Raw genomic sequence first — 24,579 nt, forward strand, 5'->3', positions numbered from 1 at the left:
GAATCAAGGTCTTCCCATAAAATGACCTTAACTAAAAGCTGGGAGATAACAAATACATCACACTTGCATCATATATGTCCCAATTAATAATGGAATTTTTCTGAAAATATTTTCAGCATAAAAATCAATGGACCAATTTACACCCCCCAGCCCACTAATCCTGGTCCCCTGGAGCTTCAAAACTCAACAGCAAAAATCACAGAATGGCTTTTTGTAATGCCATACTACCAGCCCTTTTGTATCATCCTGTTTAGTACACCTGACAAACTGAATTAACACTTGTGGAGATGTACTCTAGGAAGTGGTTGGATTTTGTTTACTAGGGTCACAATCTGAGAGCAGTAATGGGTGAAAACTACAACCCTACCAACCGAATCCACGGTTACAAATACACACTGGAGTTTCACCATTAACCTTCTCAATTTCAGCAGATACTACTCTAGGGTTCTACAGAAGTAGGAGGTTCATCAATTAGTAAAGATAAAAGGTAGGAACAACACAATTACTAAATATGTACATTTTATCCTCTTAGTATCAAATCCATGTCAAGCCTTTCTGCTGTGTCCAGGAAACAGGAATCACAGAATCTTCAGGGTTGGAAGGGACCTCAAAAGATCCTCCAGTCCAATCTCCCTGTCAGAGCAAGACCACTTAGAGTAGGTCACACAGGAACGCATCCAGTTGTGTTTTGAATGTCTCCAGAGCAGAATTTGATTTTTTTTTAATTATATGAAGTACAGGTTTTACCCAGACAGTTACTAAGATTCTGTATATTCTGTACAAAAAATTTTTTGAACACACAGTGCTTAAAAAACACCCATCACAACAAAGCAGCTAAGACTTCCACTGAACTGGTTTTAGAGAATTAATAAGTTGCTTTAAATAATTAAAAAAAAAGCGAACTCACACATGTTGGGAGTTCTATTTTGGAATGACAATGTTTGTGCTCTCTAAAGGCTGAAAATCTAACTGCAGATCCATAAGCACAGTTGTATCAACAAGGTCAGCCTTCAAAAAATAACACAAAGCTATGCATTCTCAGCTTACAGAAACTTCCACCACAAACAGTCCTCTGCCAGTTGTAATAGAGCTTTGGCAGCAGCACATCTAGGTATCAATGATGGAGAAAGGAAACCTTCAAGTACAAACCAAACTTTCAGTGCTCTGTTACCTAATGCCTTCAGGAGCTCCTCTCGCACCGCAGAAGTGAACTTTCTGACCAGACATAATGTCGTCATGATGGCAAACAGCAAGTTGTAAGATAACACTATGTAGAAGTTTCCCAGCCAGTTAAACCTTCCGAAGTCTCCAAGCAGATCAAATCTGGTGATTCCTGTTAAAATTGCATTTCAGATTTATATAAAAACTCTTGATTACACTTTAAGAAACACAAGAACTGCATTCTGTTACTTTTTACAAAGCAAAATTCATTCAGACAACACTCTAAGACACATACTTAAACACACAACATTCTCAAGGTCATTTTCCACTTCATCAGCCACTACAGAACTGCTCTACTACAGAACACACTGATGAAAATGTAAGTTTCTCAGTAAAATGCTTGAATAATGTGAGTTGAAGTAAACTGAATGACAGGACACAAAGAAATGGGCTCAGGTTGTGTCAGGGGAGGTTTAGATTGGACATTAGGACAACATGGTGGGACACTTCCCATGACTGGAGCACAGCCATGAATGCCTATGTATTATTTAGGAAAGACAGGCCAAGGAGGCAAGGAGGTATAATTGCTCTGTTGAGTGCAGTGAGGGGCAGGTTGAGTGTTTATGAGTGAGAATTAAGGGGCAGAGTAGTGTCTGCAACACTACTGCAGGAGTTTGCTATAGGCCACCTGGTCAGGAAGTGGATGAGGCCTTCTACAAACAGCTGAGAGCTGCCTCACAGTCACAATCCCTGGTCCTCACAGTGGACTTCAACCACCCTGACATTTGCTGGCCAAGCCACACAGCCAAGCACACACAGTCCAGGAGGTTCCTACAGATTGTTGATGGCAACTTCCTGTCACAGGTGATTGAGGAACCAACGAGGAGGGGTGTGCTGCTGGGCCTGGTACTGACAAATAAGGAGGGTCTGGTTGAGGATGTGAAGGTTGTAGGCACCCTTGGCTGCAGTAACCATGAGATGGTTGAGTTCAAGATCCTGTGTGGAAGAAGCAGGACACCAAGCTGGATTGTGACCCTGGACTTCAGGTGAGCTGATTTTGGCTTCTTCAAAGACCTGCTTGGATGGATCTCATGGGATAGGATTCTAGATGGTAGGAGTACTCAAGGAAGCTGGAATATCTTCAAGCACCACTTCCTCCAAGCCCAAGATCGGTGTGTTTAGAAAATCAGGAAAAGGAGGCAAGAGGCCTACATGGATGAAAGAAGAACTACTGGAGCTACTGAAGGAGAACAGAGAAATCTATGAAAGGTGGGAAAAGGGCCTGGTTCCTTGGGAAGAATATAGGAACATTGCCAGAGTGCAGAGGAACAAAACCAGGAAGGCCAAAGCCCTTTTGGAATGAACCTGGCAAAGGAAGTAAAGGAAACAAGAAGGGCTTTTTCAAATACATCAGCAGCAAAAAGAAGACTAGGGAGAATGTGAATGCACTGGTGAACAAGGAGGGTGCCTTGGTGACAGAGCATGCAGAGAAGGCAGAAGTACTGAATGCCTTCTTTCCCTCAGTCTTCACTGCCAAGGCCAGTCCTCAGGAAGCCCAGTCCCTGGAGGAGAGTAGAACAGTCTGGAGAATGGAAGACTTTCCCTTGGTGGATGATGATGGGGTTAGAGAACTCTTGGACAAGCTTAACACCCATAAATTCATGCAACCTGACAGGATGCACACACAAGTGCTGAGGGAGTTGCTGATGTGGTTGCTAAGCTACTGTCCATCATTTCTGATTGATCATGGAGGACGGGCGAGGTGCCTGAGGACTGGAGAAAGGCTAATGTCACTCCAGTCTTCAATAAGGCAAAAAGAATTACTTGGGAAACTACAGGCTGGTCAGTGTCACCTCCATCTCTGGAAAGGTAATGAAACAACTCATCCTGGATGCCATCTAAAAACATATGAAGAAAAAGACGGTTATCAGGGCAAATCAACATGGATTCACCAAGGGGAAATCCTGTTTGACCAACCTGATAGCCTTCTACGAGGGCATAACTGGCTGGCTAGATGAAAGGGGAGCAGGGATGTTGTCTGCCTTGACTTCAGCAAGGCTTTTGACACGATCTCCCATGACATCCTCATCAGAAAGCTCAAGCAGTGTGACTTGTATGAGTGGAGGGTGAGGTGGATCCAGAGCTGGCTGAATGATAGAGCCCGGAGGGTGGTGATAAGTGGGGCTGAGTTAAGTTGGAGGCCTGTGGCCAGTGGAGTTCCACAGGGATCAGTTCTGGGGCCAGTCTTGTTCAACATCTTCATCAACAACCTGGATGAGGGGACAGAGTGTACCCTCAGCAAGTTCCCTGATGACACCAAACTGGGAGGACTGGCTGATTCCCCAGAAGGCTGTGCTGCCATTCAGTGGGACCACGACTGGCTTGAGAGTTGGGCAGAGAGGAACCTCATGAGGTTCAACTAGGGCAAGTGCAGAGTCCTGCACCTGGGAAGGAACAACCTCATGCACCAGGACAGGCTGGGGATTGACCTGCTGGAGAGCGGCTCTGCAGAGAGAGACCTGGGAGTGCTGGTTGATAATAAACTAACCATGAGCCAGCAATGTGCCTTCGTGGCCTGGGATGCATGAAGAAGAGTGTGACCAGCAGGTTGAGAGAGGTTCTCCCCCTGTTCTACTCTGCCCTCGTGAGGCCTCATCTGGAGTACTGTATCCAGTTCTGGGTTCCTCAGCTCAATAGAGACAGAGAACTGCTGGAGAGAATCCATCACAGGGCCACCAAGATGATCAGGGACTGGAGCATCTTCCTTATGAGGAAAGGCTGTGGGATCTGGGGCTGTTTATTCTAGACAAGACTGAGGGGGGACCTCATTAATACTTACAAGTATTTGGAAGGTGTGTCAGGAGGATGGGGCAGCATTTTTTTCTATAGTGTCCAGTGATAGGACATGGGATAATGGATGAAAGCTGGAACACAAAAAGTTCCATTTGAACATAAAGAAAAACTTCTTTACTGTAAGGGTGATAGAGCCCTGGGACAGGCTGCCCAGGGAGGGTGTGGAATCTCCTCTGTAGGTTTTCAAAACCTGCCTGGACACATTCCTGAGTGATCTGATCTAGATGGATCTGCTTGAGCAGGGGGGGATGGACTAGATCTCTAAAAGTTCCTTCCAAACCCTACCGTTCTGTGGAGTCACTATCCCTACAGATCTTTCAAAAGACACATAGATGAGTTGCTGAAGGATATGGTTAAGTTCAATGACGGGCCTAGCAATTTTGGGTTAGTGGTTGGACTTGATCTGAAAGGTCTTTTCCAGCCTTTATGATTCTACAATTCTAAACTGCCTAGTGTAAATCAGAATTCTGTTTTTATAATTCCAATAAACTTAACTAGATAAAAACACAGCATTACTATGAAAACCACTTGAAATCTCAGTTTCTGTGAATTTTTTTTCTCTATTCCAGGAAAGGATGAAATACACCATGGGCTTTCGATTTCAACACACATGGAAAGGTGCTTTGCTACTACTTAAGAGCCACAACATCTTACAGTAAACACTAAGCCTTTGTTTTTTCATAGCTACTGTTTTTGAAACCAAAGTTTAAAGACATCTTTACAGTTGAAGTGTTATTCCTAGATCTACCCACCACAATAGCCACAGAGCATCTGCAGGGAAGCAAAAAGAGTTGAGCTGAAAGGCAACGCTGACAGGTTTTCTTCAGTGGCACTTGTAATACAGACATCTGGGCTCCATACTGATCAAAGGCCAGACAATCACTAAAGCTTAGGGAGTAAATTGTTCCCAAAACATGGAAGTCTATACAAACTGTAGGATCTGTCCCAGAAGGCAAAAGAGTGAAGAACCACAGGTTGTTCCTTTGCCAGGTCTACATCAAGGACCGCACTGAATAAAGGACACAATACTGAGATGACACTCAAATAACAGTTGTCTAGGATTGATCAGTCATATTCCCAAAAAAAAAAAAAAAAAAGCATTTGGGACAGATGTCAGAGTGGTGTGTGCTCTCACAGTTGACAGCAACAGTGTGAAGGAAGGAAGATTCCCTCATCCCAGAAGTAAAATGGCAGCAGAACATTAGCAACCAGAAAATAACCCTGGCTCTCAAGATCTTGGAAGCAAGTTTTCCATCACCTCATTTTCAAAGGGTATGGGAGCTTTTAAGAACTGTAACTTCAACAGCAATAGTAAGAGAAGAGAGACAGAACTAAGGGTCAGTCACCTTCCTTTCAGGGGTAAACTTGGTTACAATTAGATTTGTGTGTGCCTTGATATCCAAGACTTAAGAGCTAGATACTCACACTTCTTGTACTTAGCATCAGTCACTTAAATAAACAACATGGGAATCAAATTTGGTATTTAAGGAAAATATGCCAAGAAGATGAAAATTAAAACAATTTTCAAAGGATAAGGAAAAAAAAAACCAGCCAAAACCAACAAAGCTGATTAAAATAGTAATAGAGGCAGACAGAAATATCAAAAAAGAACAGATCTTAGCACAAAAAGAAGAATCCCGATGACTGAATTAACTGGTAAACAGATGACACAAACACAGAGATGCTTCACACTTAAGGCAAACAATGTCCTTAGTATTTTCAAAGCAGCAGGGTTTTAGTCAGACTGCAGAGATATAGGAAAATTGAGAAAGTCAGGTTTGACCTGACTGCTGGTCCTTTAAAAGAAAATAATCAAAACAGGTAGAGCACTGGGGAGACAGTTCTTTGTTAAAGAAGTAATACTTCTTGACATAAGCTGATTCAGAAGACTAGCGAGCAACAGAGAGGGCGCGATATGGGCAAACAGAAGTGAAGGCTGACTATTCTGTCAGAGCAGGGGAGAAAAATAGTGTCCAAAAATTACATTCATTTTCCTCTTACAAATAAAAAAAATCCACTGCTTACCATCTGACTGTATTCCCACAAATTTACAAAATTATAAGCAGTTAAAGGCCTCTGATGACTTCATTACAGAAGCAGCATCTACTCAGCCCACAGAGAAAAAAAAAAATAATCCTAAGACTGCAATTTGAAAAACTCCTCAGTAACTGAACAGAAAGCTCCATCTCTCGTGGACACAAGTACATATCCAAGGAAGTCTGTGACAATTTACCAAATAATTATTCAGGTTAAAGAAAAAGGAAAAAACCCATGTTTTTAAACTGTACATACAAGAAAGTTTCAAATCACTATTTACTTAAACCACAATACTCAACAGCAGAATTCTAGGAAAATTTTTGTATATTAGAAAACTCAATTTTGTTTGCAAAAATAGTCAAGAATATAGAAACAAAGTGCCCCGTTCCCAATCTGTTCCTCAGTGGTTAACACTGTGCTGGCAAAAAAAAAAAAAAAACCCAAACTTTTGAATGACTACTAAAAGGCTGAAAAGTTCTGGGAAGAAACAGTAAGGTAACTTCTAGTAGAATAACTTATTAAAAAAATTTCTGGAGTTCTAAAAGAATGACAGATGAGAGACATTCACCACCTACCTATCTAATGAGAATGCAATGAAACATGGACAAAATCTCTTATTTCCATTTTTCAAACTGAAGGTCAGTACGTGTAATAAAACTCGTGCTTTTTTACCTTTCCCAGAAAGACTGCTCTGTAAAGTCTAAAAACTTGATTCATTTAATAAAGTGAAAAGACTCTGAATGTGCTTTACATATTTCTTTCTTTTCATCTGTTCAGTGCCACAGGGCAGTCACATGGAGTGCAACACATGTTGATATTTTTGCAAAGCGCCACATGACTCACTGTACTCTAACATACTCTATTAATCCTGTTTGGACAGCTGTGACTGTGCATTTGTTAGCTGTGTGTTAATTGTTCCATCTTTTTTCTTCTTTTATTTATCTCTATGGCAAACTATTCAGGAATTTCATTTGTTAGCTGCTTTTTTTTTTAAGTGAGTTTTACCATTAATCTGTTTCCTATGAGATAACAATGCACCCAGCGTGGATATTTACTTCCACAGAATCCATTTATTATCAACTGTTAATCTCATCAACCATTAATGATTAGATTTTATTTTTAAGCAAGTGATGAATGTAGCAACTTAGAGGATACAATTCTAATGTTGAAATTCTATTCTAAACCCCTAATTTTACAACCTAACATCTTGCTATAAGTGCTAACCTCTTAGATGTTCATCATACATGCTGCATTTTAAAGTATTTTTCATTACTTGAATTCTTCTTTTGCATATTTGTCAAGTTTTATTACAAACTTTTAAAACATGAGCTCTAGAATGTGTATTTTAAGATTCAATCTTTCAAAATGTGTAACAGGTAGGGTTTTTGTTTGTTAAAGAAAGGAGCTAATAAATCTAATAGAAGTCATCATCTGTAAAAATCTGGAAAGCATTAACTACTCTTGATTTGACAGTATTCTGGCTGAAAGGAAAAAAGCTACAAAACTATTGGGCACACATTACCCATTTGTGGGCCGGAGCTTAAACTCCTAAGCTTATGTTTAAGACATGTACAGCCTGAGGTGAAGATTTTTGCTTTGTTCCATTTAATGTTCCCAATGAAATTCACATTAGCTGCAAGTATTCTGCACTACTTAAACATGTAATAGCCTTGCAATCTAACTTCAAGAATTCAAGACGGTAATTACCTCATTAAACAAAAGGAAGAGAAACAAAATATCTTGTCTATCCAACTGGTTAAAATTGTTTTTCCACTTGAAATGCTACTGCCATCTCTTAACAATGAAATCAGATCATCTTCCATTCTCCTATGCTGGATATATTTGAAAACTGAAGTAAGCAGGAGCGCAGGCACATTATTTTAGGGAAAAAAATGGCAGTAGCCTGGTATCAACAGTTCTTTTTAAAAAGACATTTGCACTCAACATTGTCTCACATTTTACAGCTTAAATTCCCAAATTTCTTTTTCCATGAAAACTGAGCACCATAGCTTCACAGAGAACATAAAACTATTTCAGACTGTCCTGGAACAAGCACTCTCTCCTATCTATTCCACATCTATTCTCACTACTTTTGGAAAGCATGTGTTTCCTAGAAAATGCTTAGCATGTTTTTTCAGAACGCATTTTCTGCAGCTCGTTATGTAGAATGTACTTTCAACAGTTCATGTTGGTGTACACAAGGCCACATGTATGTGTTCTTTACATTAAAAGTGACAACAAATTAAATACATACTACAAAAGGTACATCTACAGGTTGTTCTTTTTTCTGGTATTTTTTCAAACTCAGTTAAACAGTCTTTATTATAATGTTTTGTACTTCCATTTCACTTACCCAGTGTCCTTGACATCACTGGCAAAGCAGAGCTCAGCACCAAGATCGAGACACAGTTTCCAATGATCTGTTTAAAAATGACAAAAAGCATTTCAATTATAAATGGGATTGCTGAAGAGAAAAAAAAATTAAAAGAAACAGTGGTCAAGGTGAAAAATAAAACCTGAAAGTTACATTTTTCAAACTCAACCTAAAGTGATTTACCACAACATCTCATTAGTCTTGCTTATTCGGTCACACTTCTCCATATGATGTTACACAAGATGAAGATGATCCAAGGGACAAGTTAAAGAAAAACCACATCAGATATGTAATAATTTGCTTTTAATCAACTCCTCTATTGCAAAGCATCAACTGTTTGCTTAATTCTCAAACTTTTTCTAAAAGAACCATTCCATAGGCTTACAATAGATGACTGATACATCAGTTTAAGCTTTGTTATCTAACTGCTTGCAGGATTAGCATTACTTAAAAAATTACAATAAGGAGCTTCCTTTCAACTGAATGTCCCATGACTACTTTAAATAGTAGGGAAAATTCACAGCTGTTAGATTTCACCCTAGTGTTTGTGAAGACTTTTTATAAAAAGTAATTGAAACTTTCTCTCACAAGGGATCATTTTCTTCAGCTCTAATTCTACCAGGATCTAAAAGAAAAAAAGCAGGAAACTTATTGAAAGTAGGTAGACATTTGTGCATTCACTGTTTATTTCTACACTCTTCCTAATGTACTGTAAACAATCAACAGAAAACATTAAGAGCTTTCCAACTGTCTACTTCCTACATACTACAACTGGTCTGCGTGTTTGCCTACTACTCCCTCACTTCCAATAATTTGTGGTAAAAATGTCTCTATCCTTTACTTAGAAAAACCCAAATCAACAATCAAATACATTGAAATATTTCCATTCAACATCTGTTCCCCAGTGACTGATCACCTCCCTTTATCAGCTGTGGGAATACTTTGCCTAAAACCTGAGCATGTTCCTCCACATTAGGTAACACCATTATGTTATTCTGAACCCAGTGCTAAATTGTAGAAAGCCGAATTAGCCTCAGACTGCAAGATGTGACTGAACAGACTTCCTCAGTCTTAGTCTAATTATTCAAATTTTAATTGCTTTGCATTACTTCTAGCAATTTGTATTACTTTGTGTTACTTCAGATTTCAAACAAGCTCCTTGAAGTACAGTTAGAACAATCAAAGTTATTCCTTAGCAATAGGTTTCCTTTGAAAAAAGTTCTTTCACTAGCTTTTCTATAGCTAGTTAACAAGCTCTGCCATTCCTGGCTTTTTACAAGTGAATGGATGCCATCCAAACCAAATGGAGCACATCCTTTTTCCCACTCATTCAGCATTCTGAAAATCTTCTAGTTTGTGTTTACCCAGCTTACAAACAAACACTGATCACTGCAAATGAGCCATTCAGGGTAATTACTAAGAGTCAGTTAGTCTTGGGTGGCAAGAAAGAGAGGAAGGAGCCATCACCCGTCACCGACTTCACCTTACCTTTGTCATAGTTGTGTCATCCTTCCTGGGAGTGATATTTTCGAAGAAACGAAGACTGTAGAAGCCAACGACAGAGGAAACCATCAGATAGCTGTTAGAATCAAGGAAAAAGGAATCTGCAAGGAATGCAAGTTTCACTCAAGTTCTCAGGAGACTCCTGAAATCTTAAGAACTACAGAAAAAAACCCAAAAAAACCAAAAAAACAACAAAAACACTTGGAGTGCTTGAAAAGGACTGACCTATCTCTTTCTTCTTTCCAGGTAAGTGTCTTAGTAAATTACAACTGTCCTAGAAAGCTAGACAGAATACTTGTTAACAGACAAAATTCTTATACAAAGGATACAATATCAAAATGATTTCAAGTGCTGCTCCCACAAATCCAAAGGTGGACAGAGAGGCATTTCCTATTCCAGGCCCCTACAAGGAGAAGAATACTTTGCATAATTAAATAACACACATACAATTGTCCATAAAGTTCACTTTTACCAGGGCCAAAAGCCCCTAACATCTTGCACAAAACACAGTCTTTTCTCAATTCAGTACCTAGGGGGCATTCTGGTGGTCCAACCTGCAAGTCTCCCATCCTAAGTGATTGCATTAGCAAGCTTTCAAACCTGAGTGAAACGTGTTACCAAGACAGGAGGTAAAACAATTCATACTTTATGCATGCTGCATCTACCCACCATGCTGCATGTTACTCATACACCACTACTTTGAAAAGTAAAATAAGAGATCTCAAAACATGACACTGCTAGTTGTTTGCAATACCACAGGCAGTGTGGCCACCACTCCTAAGAACCTTTTACAGCTCTGCAAGCTCCTATGCAGCTCTACTCAGCAGAAAGCATTATCAGGTTAAGAAACCCCTCATGATTAAAGACATTACCATTCAATGTGCTGTTCTTTACTTCATTGAAGTATTTTTATAGTAAAGGAGGAGAAAATGTCATGTTTTGAGGAACACAAAGACTTTTTTGTTGTTGTTTTGAGCATAGTTTCTTAAATTGAACATTTCTAGACCATATAAAAGTAGGTGACATGAGTAAAAGGTAAACTCCAGATTACTGATTTACTTCACTGAACCATTGTATCTTCATAAAGATTTAGGACTAGTTTTAAGAACCCACTATAACATGACGTGAGAAATGTTTACGTATACACAGGACTGAAAACTAGAAGCAAAGTCAAGGTTTAGTTTCAATGTTATTGAAACAGAAATTCCCACTTGCACTTCTGCAAGGGCTCCAAAGCTTTACTCAAGTTTTAAAAATAAGAAAAGTTTACATTACCCCTGATCCTTTCGGCATTGCAGTCTCATCAACCAACAGGTAAAGAATGTTGAGAGCAACTAAAAGGACTGAGATGGACTATAAAGAGATATAAACAGTCTTGTTATCTAAAAGTATTCCACATTTAAAAAGTACACATTCATCTTCACCAGATTTCATCATGTTAACTCTATTAAAACGGTCAAGAAAATAACATCAAGGTTGTTGCTTAACAAACAAACATCACTCAAATTTTCCAACTATTTGCCCAAATGACCAGAATAATTCTTCAATCTTTTTGCTGGGGAAAAAGAAGGGGGAAAAAAGAGCACAGAAGTTCTTACCGTCTCAGTCAGTAGCAATATCATAACAGCTGGATAGACTAAATTCCTTTCCCAAGCAGAAGCTTTTTTCCGTCGTTCTGTTCAGAAGAAAAAAACAAATCAGAAGCTTAATGCCGTAGATCATCTTTGAATAAAACAAGTAATTCAGCTATCTATAAGCTCTTACTATAACCATAGGTAGCAAAACTAATCTCTCGATTAGACACAAACCAGCTCATAAAAATATCCACCCTGAAGAGCTGTACAAAGTAATGCCAAAAATATGAAGCCTCTTTCAAGAAAGACTGGGAAGACAGGGAAAAGCAGATTTGTCTTCCTTGTTTACAGGCATGTTTCACTATAACCTTTTTTTCCCCGGCATATAGCAGTTCTGGAAAGTCTAAAATTCACTGTATTTTAAAGTATGTTGTTAACATGTATATTTAAGTACATAAGTATAAGGGACAGAAAGGAATTTGAATTATTTAAAAGGTATTTTCCTCTTATAAGGCAAGAAAGAAGACACTAACTCACTGAACATCACTAGTATGTCTACAAAGAAATCCCAATGACATTTTCTTACCCCAGTCTTAGATTTGCACATAACACACAGATAAATGCAAAATACTTCACATCTTTGAATAAGGAAAGGGATTCTTGTTGAGTGGCTGCCATTACCAGAAGTATCACTTTTCAGTTTTAAAAGACACAAACCTGCTAAGAATTATTTTAATGAACTTAAACACAATTTAACTTCTACAGAAAAATTTCAAAACAGAAAGTAATGTCTTAGCATTGTTTTCTGTGATCATAAATAACTGTAAGTATATCATTATACATGAAAAGACTGTGCTATTGAGCTCCATCCAACAAGCCAAGAGCGTTTCAATTTCTCTAAAATCATGTTAACAATCAGATCCAAATCAGACTCTCTACTTTTTCTTTGTTAGAGAGGCACAAGGATGGCATGTAAGGTACTTGTAGGAACTCTGACAATTTGAAAAGACTACAGATGCACATATCTGGGTAAGAACTAACTAGAATCAAACTGAGTGACTGCTACAGGCTCAACACAGCATCTTATAATCATTTACTAAACTGCAACCAAAATGAAACAGTAGAGGAAAGTTTATTACCTAAATTTGTTTTCTTGCTTTTCACTTTTTCAAGCTCCCGTTCCAACTCTGCTGCCTGGGATTCCACCGTGGAAGATACTCCTTTTAAAAACAGAACGCAGGATTTTCTTTCGGTTGAGACTGAACTACAGTACTGTAAGACACACTATGTGACAATTCAGATTTAGGAAGTATCACTTTAAGACTTGTGGCTTTAAACTGCAGGTGTTTGAGACTCTTCAACTACTTTTCAAAAAACAGAAGTTTAGTCAAGAACCCTCAGGTTTCAGCTTCTGCCTCTCCCTTGCTCCTTTCCCCTGTCCTTTTTACTCAAACTCAGTTTCCATACTGCTGACATGCCTGTTAATATAACTTCTGCTCGTATCAGCTAACCTGAGGTGGTCAGTGTTTCTGTTCCACAGAGTTTCCTTTGACAATCACAATCAGATCTTCCTCACAATCACCCATGAGACCGTATTCTTTCCTTTTTACAGTTTACAGCATCTACAGAATCATTGTTGTGCAACAACTCAAACTCTCTCCTCTATATTATCTGAAAACTGACAATCATAATATTAATACCATTTTTTCTTGCTAATTTTCTGCCTGAAAGTTGCTATCCATACATGAGCCCTAGGAAACATAGCCCATTTCTCCCTTCAACCTTCCAGTTCTCTTCCAATCAGCCCTCATTTCCCATGCAAGCACACTATTTCACTTTCTCACATTGATTCCAGTCCCTCTACAAACACTGCACAGTGTTCAAGCAAGGACACAGCTCTGAAACGCTGACTAGAGGTCTGATGTTTCAGTTCTGATTGCATGGCTTCTACTTTAGCTCTTACTCTTTGCGATCACAAACTGAAAATGTTCTTCCCTGGCTAAGTTAGAAACGCTCTCCACTCATCTTAGCCTCATGTTCATCTCTTATTGCTGAATAATCCCACCTGAAAGTAAATTAAGAGAGCCCAGATTTCCCCCGTCTATTTCAGGCCAGTTTCACTCTGCAAAACATTCTGTGGCAGTGACAGTTCAAGGCCCTGTATAAACCCCAAGTCTTCTCTGCTACCTTCTTTCCCGATTTACAATGATACCCTTCACCTGTTGGCCTTTCTCTCCTCTGAGCCTCACCTTTGATAGCAGCCTAACCTCTAAGATCACCAGGCTCCAGATGTTTGGTTTTTTAAACACATCAGATTAATAGTCATGTCCAGGTTTTTACCTCATCTTGATCATTTTTCTACAAAACCTAAACAGTACTTAATCTGCTGGCATGCTAACACTACTTTATAGTCTAGTTTCATTATTTCCTTATTTTCTGTTATCTGCTCATCCATCCAGCAATCTTAGTACAAGAGAAGGTGGTAAACTTCTCATCCTATACAGCCCCCAACATGTTCCATATTCCAGCACAGTGAGGTCCTATCAGAAAGCCAAGATTTACAAGAGTGTTTCTTGGATTACTTTTTTTTAAACACTTTTTATTTCAGAATATTGATTTTTTCAATGCAGTCAGATTATCAGTAAGACATCTAACCGTTCCAAACACTCATTTTAAAATGTTTCATCGCATGCTGCTTTTGCATGCTTTTTTGCATAAAACAAACTTTGTGCTATGCCTAAACATTTGTCTTTGATATCAGTGACAGAGCATGTATGTGGCAATATTTACAGGGCTCCAAATACATAAATATCTCAAATCCCAGGACTAACCAGTAAGACCTACAAACACTTTCCTAACAACTTCTGTTCACTTGAAGTACCTGAAATGTGAAGGTCAGTTTAATTTCTCAGTGTTTAAGTAGGTTTGCAGGAAAGGCTGGGTATTTTAAAAAACTAATTAACACTATTAAAATAAGCTTTTTTGCTGATGCAGTCCCTGCTGAAAAAGTCAAAAACATCTGTTTTATGAAACGATTAAGAGTTTAGAACAAGGATAGCTCAGTGGAAGAAGTTTCAAGAACTTTAATGGAAGCAGTCAAAAAAGAAGAACAACTTTAGTTAGCGTCTGACATTTTCTTCTGTGTGATTTAGAAGTCTCAGCCTTTATTCGAGCCTTTATTCAAGATACCTGTTGTCTCTCCTCCCTCAGTATAAAAATCCAAAGCTCAAAACACTGCTATTCATGGCAGTCTTTCCAACTAAGTCTGTGTGATGACATTAGGTCCAAGAGACACTTGAGCAGAAATTCTGAATGATATTTAAGTGCTGTTGTAGTTCCTCCTTAAAAAATGTAGCAAACAAGAGGTTGCTATACAAAAGGATATTTTACAAGAGGTGAAAGCAGAGTTTCAGATCAGTCAAAAAAGTATTTGAAAAGGATGCAACTAAATTCTTAAAAGCTCTATAACATTAGCTTTATTTCAAACAAGCACAAAGTTCAATGTCAGCGCTGTCTAGCCAATAAATCAAATTGGTAGACAAGACTTGTTTGGACTAGCAATGAAAAGTTAGAAGGGATTCTCCAAGAAAGCCACAAAGCAGCTCATTTAAGGTCAATTTAACGGTATTATTCTGTTTTTCTTCCAGCCCCGACATAAGATTTCAGTACCTCAAAGGAAATTGTAAGAGTATCTATTTGCATTCCCCCTAGGTGATTGGCAGTTCAACACCAATTAGTTCAAAATTACACTGTTACTAGCGTGCAATAAAAACAACACCTTTCATCTTTCTTACATAGGTAAGGACACTTTCAGAGCCAATAACTTTGATCAAGCAAGTATTTTTGATCCTACTCCACCCATCTCTTTGGATTCAGGAAAACTAATAGCTGAAGGCAACTTTTTTCTTTTAATATAAAAAAAGTCCCAGCTTTATTCTTTGACTGTAGGAGTGATGTGGGTACTGAAATATAATACACTGGAAACAAATATTTTCCAAAGCCCAGTATCTCTTCAATAGATAAAAAATACTAGGGTAGATAACACAATCAAACTTTCCCCTCCCTTCTCCTCCGATTTTCAGTTATACACTGGAGACATCTGAGAAGGAAGAAAATTAGTTTCCGCCAAGAAGATAAGTGGTTTCACAGATTTATTTTCAAATATGAGGAGTTTTACCAAATAGTCTATGAATTACATCACCACCAAAACACTCACATCTATATGAATTGAGAACAGCACCAGCTCATACAGCTAAACTTTTTTCCTCCCTTGAAAACAGAGGTTTTCTCCAGCGCACTGAGTGACAACAGTGATTCATGTTACTCCCTTCCTAAGTGCAAGTATTGTCTGAGGAAACACTGATTAGGACAGGGCAAAGCAGTGTGAGGTGTGTGATAGCAATTATTTTACCCAGAAAAACAATTAATTAAATCAGCAGTGACAACCATGAAGAATCGCTTAAGCCCATGTTCTGGTCCTCTTCACTTTTCATAAAAATTCAACTCTTTGGTTATATACAAAAATGGAGCATGGGTTTCAGAACACTTCAATACAAAACTGTCCAGCAGGGTTACCTAAGCACATATACTTAGACTACCACAGCTATGGAAGTTACAACAGCCATGGCATGTGAAGTGTGTAGCTTAATATATCTGCTCCGATACAGCCACAACATATTTCCACACTCTGTGGAAGCCACAGCTTATGGCCTCTAACATCACATCACTACATTTACTTTTTTATGTGTGCTACAATTACATTGACATGTAATTTGCACCACACCTCCATTTGTACGTATTTCTTTAAAAATGCAATAAACATGATAAGCAGGAGTCTTCATAGCTCTGGAAAAAAATCTATTTCCCTGGCATAATTTGTGTGTATTCGACTTCTGGCAGAGAAGATGAAGCTTTCCATGCTTGCCACGTAAATAAGAACCATATTTAAAATCACTTCAAATAGCTTCTAACAAAAATCTTGCAGAGTGTCTTCTTATGCACACAAACACATTGCTTCACACTTACATGCTGTATACAAGTTTAGATTTTTATTTACTTTTCAGCTTAAAGTCTATTGATTTTCTCTGCACATCAAACTATGTCTTTCCAAGCATTCCTTCAGACAGTAGCGTCAATACCATTCCCTCAGCACGTGAAACAGAAAATCAGTTCCCTCTCTTGTCAAAGGACATTTAAGCTCTATGTCTTTCACTTCTCAAAAGTAGGCTGGTGAGAGCTCTGTAGAACATGGGTGGGTTGCAGTTCCACTTTACACTGAATACTAACCAATACTAAATCACTGAAAGAGAAACCAGGTTTTTGGTTAGTGGTCAGGGGAAGCACCTGCACATATCCTAAATCCAGATGGTAAAGTGCCTATAAACAGACCAGGGTCCTCCTCATCACGTGATATTACTGAACTGCAATATGAAGAACAGTTGCATAGATTTCTGTGCAGAAAAAACAGCAGACAATCATTACCTACATCAGCGCATTCTCCACTTGAACAGAGGAAACCACTCTGCACTTCTAATAGATACCTGAACGACTATCGGGTCATTTCTCTGTATCACTTCTGTACGGAAGCACAATCACCATGACAACATAAAATATTCAGTAACAAATATTTCACAGTTCCCAGCTATTAAACACACAGCACAATTATAATTACCCCATCACAGCTTCAAAGACATTCACTGCATGTACCTTTTTGCATGTCTATGTGAATACATACATTGATGTGTGTCTGCATAAAAACCTAAGCTTCCAAAACAGCAAAGGTGAACATCACTTTTAAACTCAAACCATGGCTGACTTCAGAACGAAGAAGAAACTACTCCTCCACAAATTTTAAACACTGGAATAGAGACAACTACCACGATCTACTGTTACCAAGGGTACTTTCCCTGACAAAGCAACATCCAACAGAGACTTACTGAGACTTGAAAGAAGACTGAGACATATGACAGAAAACTGAAGAGCAGGGCAAGAACTTAGGAAAACTAAGGCTAAAATAAGTCATAAGACAACACAACAATGGATGTGTCAGGACATGAAAAATCTTTGATAAAGAAAAATCTTTGATTTTTCAACTTGAAACAATTGTATAAGTTGTGGATGGATGGCTTATCCATGCAATTAAAAGGCATTTGGAAGAGAATGTGTATAACATGACTTCCAGGTTTATCGAACCAACACATGTTCCATAAGTGGTACCTGCCATGCTGCAATATTCTGTCTCTTAGAAGCCAAAGCTTCATACTGTTTCTCAAATACTTCAAAACAAAAACACTTTATCAAGAAGTGCAAAGTTGTAAGACAAATACAAGAAATCTAAAACATTTGCTTAATGATTTGTTCTAATTATCCATTAATAGAATTACTTCAGTTGAGTTCACCAAATAGTTCTTAAAATATAAAGGACTGCTCTGATGTTTAACAAATTATTACCCAGGATTCTGAATAATAATGAACGGAAAGAGAAAAAAAAATCCTCCAAATAAAAACCAAAGCTCATAATGCCCAAGTTGAGCCTCTTGTCAATACAAGTCCATTGTTCTTCAAACAGGGCTCAAACTCAGTCCTTTACCACGGCAAATTATTTTGCAGTAAGGGTGGTGCATCTAGTCAAACATATAATTTGCTTTTTCAGTCTCAGAATACTCATATTAAAGCTGATGAATATGCTAAAAACAAAACAAATCACATACACGAGCCAAATCTTGAACACCAGAGAGTAAGGAAATGTGTAAGTCTATAATGCTTATTACATTCCAAGATGTTGAAATTTCCTATGTTGAGTTTATGTAGCAGGGAGATCGAGAGCCCTGACTAGAACCACTCTGTTTTAAATATTGTATCTGAAGTAGTATCAGAACAGCCATACCATTAAGCCTCCTCTGAATTGCTGCTTCTTCTAAAGTGATGATATACATCTGTTCATCTAAGTCTTCAAGGATCTGTATTTGGAAACAGAAACAGTATCAGAGTCACCTCTTTTTCTGACTGCACTGCCAGGTTCATTTTATTCTAGTAACCCATTTATTAAATATATAGTCTGCAACTTTACAATATTGATACAAATCAGAACTCCACAAAAGGTAATGTCATGCTGTTACAGATCTATTTCTCTACTGTAAGCAAACTTATTGTTAAGTTTTAATTCCCGGTTAAACCTCTCATGTTTAGTTTCAACCCGAGGAGACTTAGGGAACAAGGTAAGGAACAGTACAGCTGACCTATATCCAAATCAGATCAACCTATCAACCTTCACACTCAATTTAAACAACAATAACTGTGGACTGCAAAAAGAGGTATATTAAAAAGTTACTTTTCATATAAGCCACTATTTCAAGCAAATATAAATTGTTATTGGAAGCTAAAATCAAATGAATGAAGCGTATCTATCCCACTATCAGGTGCTCTGAGTTTAAAGATTACAGACAGTAAAACAGCATGTATTTTCTTTGTGTTTTCAGGATTGAATTGACTAATGAAAAGGCATAGGAGATGTAAAAGCACCTAAATTTTAGTATATATAAAATAGGAAACATGACAAGCACACTAGAGAACTTGTATGTGGTATAAAATTCTCTCTTCCCTCACAGTGTTCAATACAAAAACAGTAGAGTACCTTATGCACAGAAAGCTCCTGCAGATGCCAACTACCTACATTTCACCCATTTAAGTGTACCTCCAGGTACCCTTCTTGTTATATCCAGCCTTAGTTTGGTCTTGTAACCTTTGCTCCTGAACTCAAAACACACCCACACTTTTCAGGTATTTCCAAAACAGACACACAGGCAATACTGGCAATAGATATTAATACTAGTTGCAGTTATATAAATTGGAAAAAAATAAGAGGAAGTCTATACTATTAAAAAACCTTTTTCCTTGGCAGGAGAGGCTTTTGTAAAATTTGAAAATTTTAAACAACTACTCAAATATTGACTACAGAAACTCTGATGAATTGAAGACAGAATGATGTAGAAGTGTAAGCACTTCAAAAGAAAGCACCCTAATGCCATCCTACCTTCTAACAGATAGCACAAAGGACATGTTTGTGTAACACTTACTGTTGGCTTCACGAGCAACTGACCCATCACTGTAAACATCCGTGACAGTCCCACGGGCGTGCACACTGCAGAGGAAGAAGGATTATGCAAAACAGTGATTCGTAAGTGAAAGACTAATTTTTATTTGTATGTTCAACATGTAATCAAGCAAGGTTCTGAAGAGAACTGCAAGAGTTTCAAACTCCAATATGAACTTTAGAACACATCGTTATCATGTGAATTTTGATTAAGACAAACATCTCTCACCTCCAAGAGCATAACTGAATTTTTTTGTCAACAAGGAACACTATATAATCAGATATCTTAAACTTGCCCAGGTAATTATTTATTTAAAGCATGTGGCACCAGAGACTATGTCTACACTAGTAAATTCAGCAGTGCCAGGATACATTCCTGGGCATTAAGATTTCATTGCATACACCAGTAAATTGTTAGAACTACCCTGGCATGATTTGCCCTGGGCCAGGTAGCACTTTCCCAAACAACTCTTAGGTGCAGTTTTGGAGTTCATGCAGTCCAGGAACCATTATCATTAAGCAATACATATGCAGTCATCTTCTGCAAACTGCAGTATCATGGCTGGAACAATACAGATTGGCCCACAGCACTGGAGAACATCTCAGGCATATTTAATCTATTAGCACAGCTGTAGCTGTAAGGTCAAGAGATCATGAAGCTGCTTAGCTCTGAAAGTTCCACTGCAACTTCAGTGTTAGCAGGCTCAGTTACCAGACTTTAAGCTAGTTCTATGTTTCTATGAAATAACAATTGCTCCTTTTTGATTGCAGCCTGTAATGGTTTCCAGGTATGGTGCACGTATGCTTGTTGGGATACAGGTTCAAATCATGATAAAACTGCTAACAAAACTCAGCAGTTTAGGGAGAACAGCCTTCAAATATTGAGTTGTGGTAGGACATGGAAGAAATTCCTAATAGTAGGGATGAGAATATATGCTTAACAGTTTGCATTACAATAAAAGTGTTGTCACAAACAGAAGAAGCACACAAGAGAGATAAAAATAAATGTATCAGCTAGTGTTTCACTATGACTCCTAGGTATTATAGGAAAAATACAAGAGTATTCAAAAAGCCTAACTTAAACTAGTCTTCCTTCCCTTCAGAGGATGCCTGCAGGAAAAGGAGAGGAAAAAAAAAAAAAAGAAATGAAGCCTTGCTCTAAATCCCCACTGCAATAAGCCTTCCTCATACAGTACTTTAGCAAATAAGCCAGCTGAAGATCTAACAAAGTGCTACCCCAGCACCTACCACTTTAGCACTGCTCTGTGCTGCCCTTTCAGCTACACAGATAAAACAGCTTGGAGGGTCTCAAACAACTTTGACTTGGTTGCATAAGCTACAAATAACTCTTCATAAAATTGGCATTTAGTTTAAATTATTCTGGTGGTTTATAGTAGCCCCAGAACACACACTGTGTTTTAATCTCTGCTGAAACAAACTGAAAGACAGATGTAGGAAGTTTCTAAGCCAACTTTGCCACTAAAATGTCCAGCAACTGTTGTGAATCACTCTTCAACTGCCTACATGAGACACTCAGAACACCTTCTACAGATCTGCTTAGTTTAAGGACATTTCAAACTATCATTCCCCATCATTTCTCCACAGTGACAGCCCCATAAGTGTTAGCTGTAAACCTATAAAGCCTGCCAAACAGGTGAAACCATGACAATTTAGAAAGGCAGCTGGCTCTGCCCCACTCTCGGCAATTTTCTAGAAACTGTTGGGGGAGGGGAGCTGAAATTTTAAGTGTGATTTGGAACTTTTCATCATCTTTCCTATTCCCCTAAACATGGATGATTGCACTCAGCCTAGGACCAGCTAGTGTAAGGCTGGGGGTTTTACTGTATTATATGCAATTGTGTAACTGACCTCCAGACTGGCCAGATAGCTTCTATAATCACAAAACTGGTAACTGCACTGTGTTCCAACTTCTATCTATATAAAGACATTTCCAATTATAAAAAGGAGGACGGTTTACTGAACATAGGACAAACTAAATGTTCCAAAATAACTTTCTCTCTATACTACTGAGCTCCTACAGACATTTCTTTATAGAATTGTGCTTTGCAGAATGGAGTCCCTGTTTTTCAAAAGCCCGCCTTAAGTTAAAAAGTTGAAAAGTGTGGTGTGAAGTTCCTTAAAACTTTAAAATGTCAAGTAGCATTTGTTCAAACTTCAGAACTCAAACCTAACAAGTTAACATCTAAATTTAAAAACTTTGCAATTAAAAAGTTCACACTCTTAAATGTAACAATCTTCATTTTCACAACAAAAAAGTTTCCTTCCATCTTTTAAAAAAAAAATCAAAATCATTCATCTTTTGGAATAATCAGGAGAATACTTACAGAGAAGTAACAAGCATCCCATCAGTGATATACAGGAATATAAATATGGGAGGTAGAATTCCCAGAGGTCTACAAAGGAAATATTAAACACAGCCTTAGCTTATTACAAATAGACTACTTACACCACAAACACAACTGGGTTCACTTCTTGTTATTAATCATTCAGGACTGAACAATGTATTTAAGAATAAATTAAGAATTACTCAGTTAATAATCCTGCAGGCAACCAAATTCCCAAGTATTTTAACTTGAAAAATATCTTCAGCTTTTACTCCCATTCCACTTAAGTCACTTGTTTTTAACATACATTTTGTCCCCATGAGCATGGAACTCCTCAGCATGTTAAGTATTGCCTAAATTGACATAGCTTCTTCAAAACCTTTGCAATCCTCATGTAACATTTTCTAGAGATATATTTAATTGAAAACAGCCATTTCTATTGCTAAAATTAAACTAGTGAGGCAGTTTTTTGAATTCCATACCATACAAAGACTCCATACTGGCAGCATCATTGTCTATGAGTGCTGAAGCCACCCATACGATTCCAAAGATAAGCAGTGCAAGGAGAATAAGCATCACAAGGGTTTCCAAAATGCGTGCTCTGATGCCCTGTGGGCAGAACAGGGAGAAAGAAATAACACAGCAAACTTTGAATTAGGTATTTTCAAATGTAAGAAACATACAAATAAATACCAGTTTCTTCTAAATACGTACTCGCATTTTATCATATGGACAAAAGCATAACATGTAATGCAAATTTAAAAAGCAATGCATAAAAAAAAGGAAGTACTTATGGCTTTATAGTGCCCAGACTGCATTTTTCCCCTTAAAACCACAGGAAAATGTTTTAAATTGCGTATGCCTTACAGTTCTCATTAATTTCATTATTCCATAAAGTATTCTTTATACCACATGATTTTGTTCGAGCATTTTTAAAAGATGGATTACTTTTCTAATACTTTCAGCAACGAAAGTGGATTAGCAAATTTTTATCTATGATTCCAATCAAGGGAATGGAAAGCCAATTATGGCAAATAGCCAAATGGCCCAGCAAGCATTAAACCCTGCGAAGGTAAGATGCACCAATTTAGTTAAAATACATTCTTCAACCGCAATTGCTTCTGTACCGTTCCTCACAGTCTTCAGAGCCCTCCAGCGTAGGCTCCCGGTACTGCTCACATGTTGCTGCTGCAGCCCCAGCCACCGCCTCCCACCCCTGCACGCCCTGTACTGAAGGGAACACGCACAGCTTGCTCACAACACACACAAACCACAGCTCCGCATGGTTATGTGTCACGGCATTTGCTCTTCAGTCTAAATATCTAACAATGCTCTAGGAAGAGGCGGTTTTTTTACATTTACAAATGTAAAGACACCAAATAATACACAAAATCACGTCTGATTTTTTTTTACCTGGTGTCAACAACACTGATTTTACTGAAACCAAGTGACAGAGCTCGAGACACTTTCTTCAGACATCCTTACCATTAAGGGACTATTAGATGGCTGCTCACATAATACTTTTCTTTTCCTTCATTTGCCATTATACATCTCCACAAACAAACTCAATCCCTTGTTTCTCACACAGTTTCACTCCAACTTGGGCAGATTCCACTGAAAAGTCTCCTTTTTGGTTAAAAGCAGCAAATTTGTTTTACTTTATTATTTGTCTGCCTTTATCACCTCTTCCCTCACTGCCTAACACAAGAGTGTGATCTTTATATGACATTTACCCTAAGAATTATGCTTTCTACATAACACCTCTGGCTTCCTGACCATAAGCACTGATCTCTTCTAGTACACTCCTTTCTACCAACAGTCCTCTGCAGAATAGCTAAGGCAGCACAAAAGAAAAAAAAAAACCCACACAGAGAGATCTTCACAAAATTCCCCTGAAGGCTTGAGTGGGCACATTAAGTCCAACTCCATAAACGATATCTAACACCAAATTTTAAATTAAAGGTAGTATAGATAGGATATGGATTTGCTTCTGGAATGTGTTTGGTGTTTAGTAAAAGTGGTTTTGAGGTCATTAAAAGTTATTAAAATTGGGGGGGTTTTATAGTACTCAGAAACTAACTTTCAGTCTTCCGTGAGTTATTTTGGAAGTGAGCATCTAAGACGAATACATGTAATGGCATGTTTTGTATTTGAATAACAAATTACCAGGAAACAAACAGGTGACAAAGTACTGAGCCTTCACTTTATAACAGAAGTCACAAGATTAGAAGAAAACCCAAAACATTCAAGGATACATGTACAGAGGTCTACTTCAAGCTTTCCAAAAACCTTGAAGAGCCCTTTCCTCTCATAAGTAGAGCAAAATATAAAGCTACCTCCTGGGTTTCTGAAAGTCAGAGCCATGGGAGGAGGATTCCTTACTTCCCTACTATGAGCCACATGCACAAATCTCAGCCTCTCTGACTTCAAGTTTCACAGCAACAGATTCTTCCTGACAAACCCAGGAAAATATTTCATTTCATATGGTAACCTGAACATCAAGTCTTCCTCCTTTGGATGGAGTAGCACATTTGTTAAAACAGATATACAAGAAATATGGTGTGATGGAGAAAGTCAACTGTAAATAACATTTTCTAATACTAACTGCAAGTGTTCTGTGAAGACAGGTAAGGTTAGGCC

General features: G+C 38.1%; 1 protein-coding gene across 2 annotated transcripts in view; it reads right to left on the minus strand.

Moving 5' to 3' along the window:
• Nucleotides 1-24,579, minus strand: part of LMBR1 (limb development membrane protein 1) — an 81,641-nt gene that overhangs the window by 8,511 nt on the left and 48,551 nt on the right. For both annotated transcript variants that reach the window (XM_061996226.1, XM_061996227.1), the window contains 11 exons: nucleotides 22,422-22,548; nucleotides 21,940-22,008; nucleotides 19,578-19,642; nucleotides 18,389-18,461; nucleotides 12,642-12,722; nucleotides 11,527-11,603; nucleotides 11,204-11,281; nucleotides 10,258-10,331; nucleotides 9,914-10,004; nucleotides 8,405-8,471; nucleotides 1,172-1,333 (listed from right to left, as the gene is read on the minus strand). In XM_061996226.1, coding sequence (XP_061852210.1) covers nucleotides 1,172-1,333; nucleotides 8,405-8,471; nucleotides 9,914-10,004; nucleotides 10,258-10,331; nucleotides 11,204-11,281; nucleotides 11,527-11,603; nucleotides 12,642-12,722; nucleotides 18,389-18,461; nucleotides 19,578-19,642; nucleotides 21,940-22,008; nucleotides 22,422-22,548 — 964 coding nt within the window. The remainder of the gene's footprint in view (nucleotides 1-1,171; nucleotides 1,334-8,404; nucleotides 8,472-9,913; nucleotides 10,005-10,257; nucleotides 10,332-11,203; nucleotides 11,282-11,526; nucleotides 11,604-12,641; nucleotides 12,723-18,388; nucleotides 18,462-19,577; nucleotides 19,643-21,939; nucleotides 22,009-22,421; nucleotides 22,549-24,579) is intronic.

This window comes from Colius striatus, chromosome 5 (genome assembly GCF_028858725.1).
Source record: "Colius striatus isolate bColStr4 chromosome 5, bColStr4.1.hap1, whole genome shotgun sequence".
Lineage (NCBI taxonomy): Eukaryota > Metazoa > Chordata > Aves > Coliiformes > Coliidae > Colius > Colius striatus.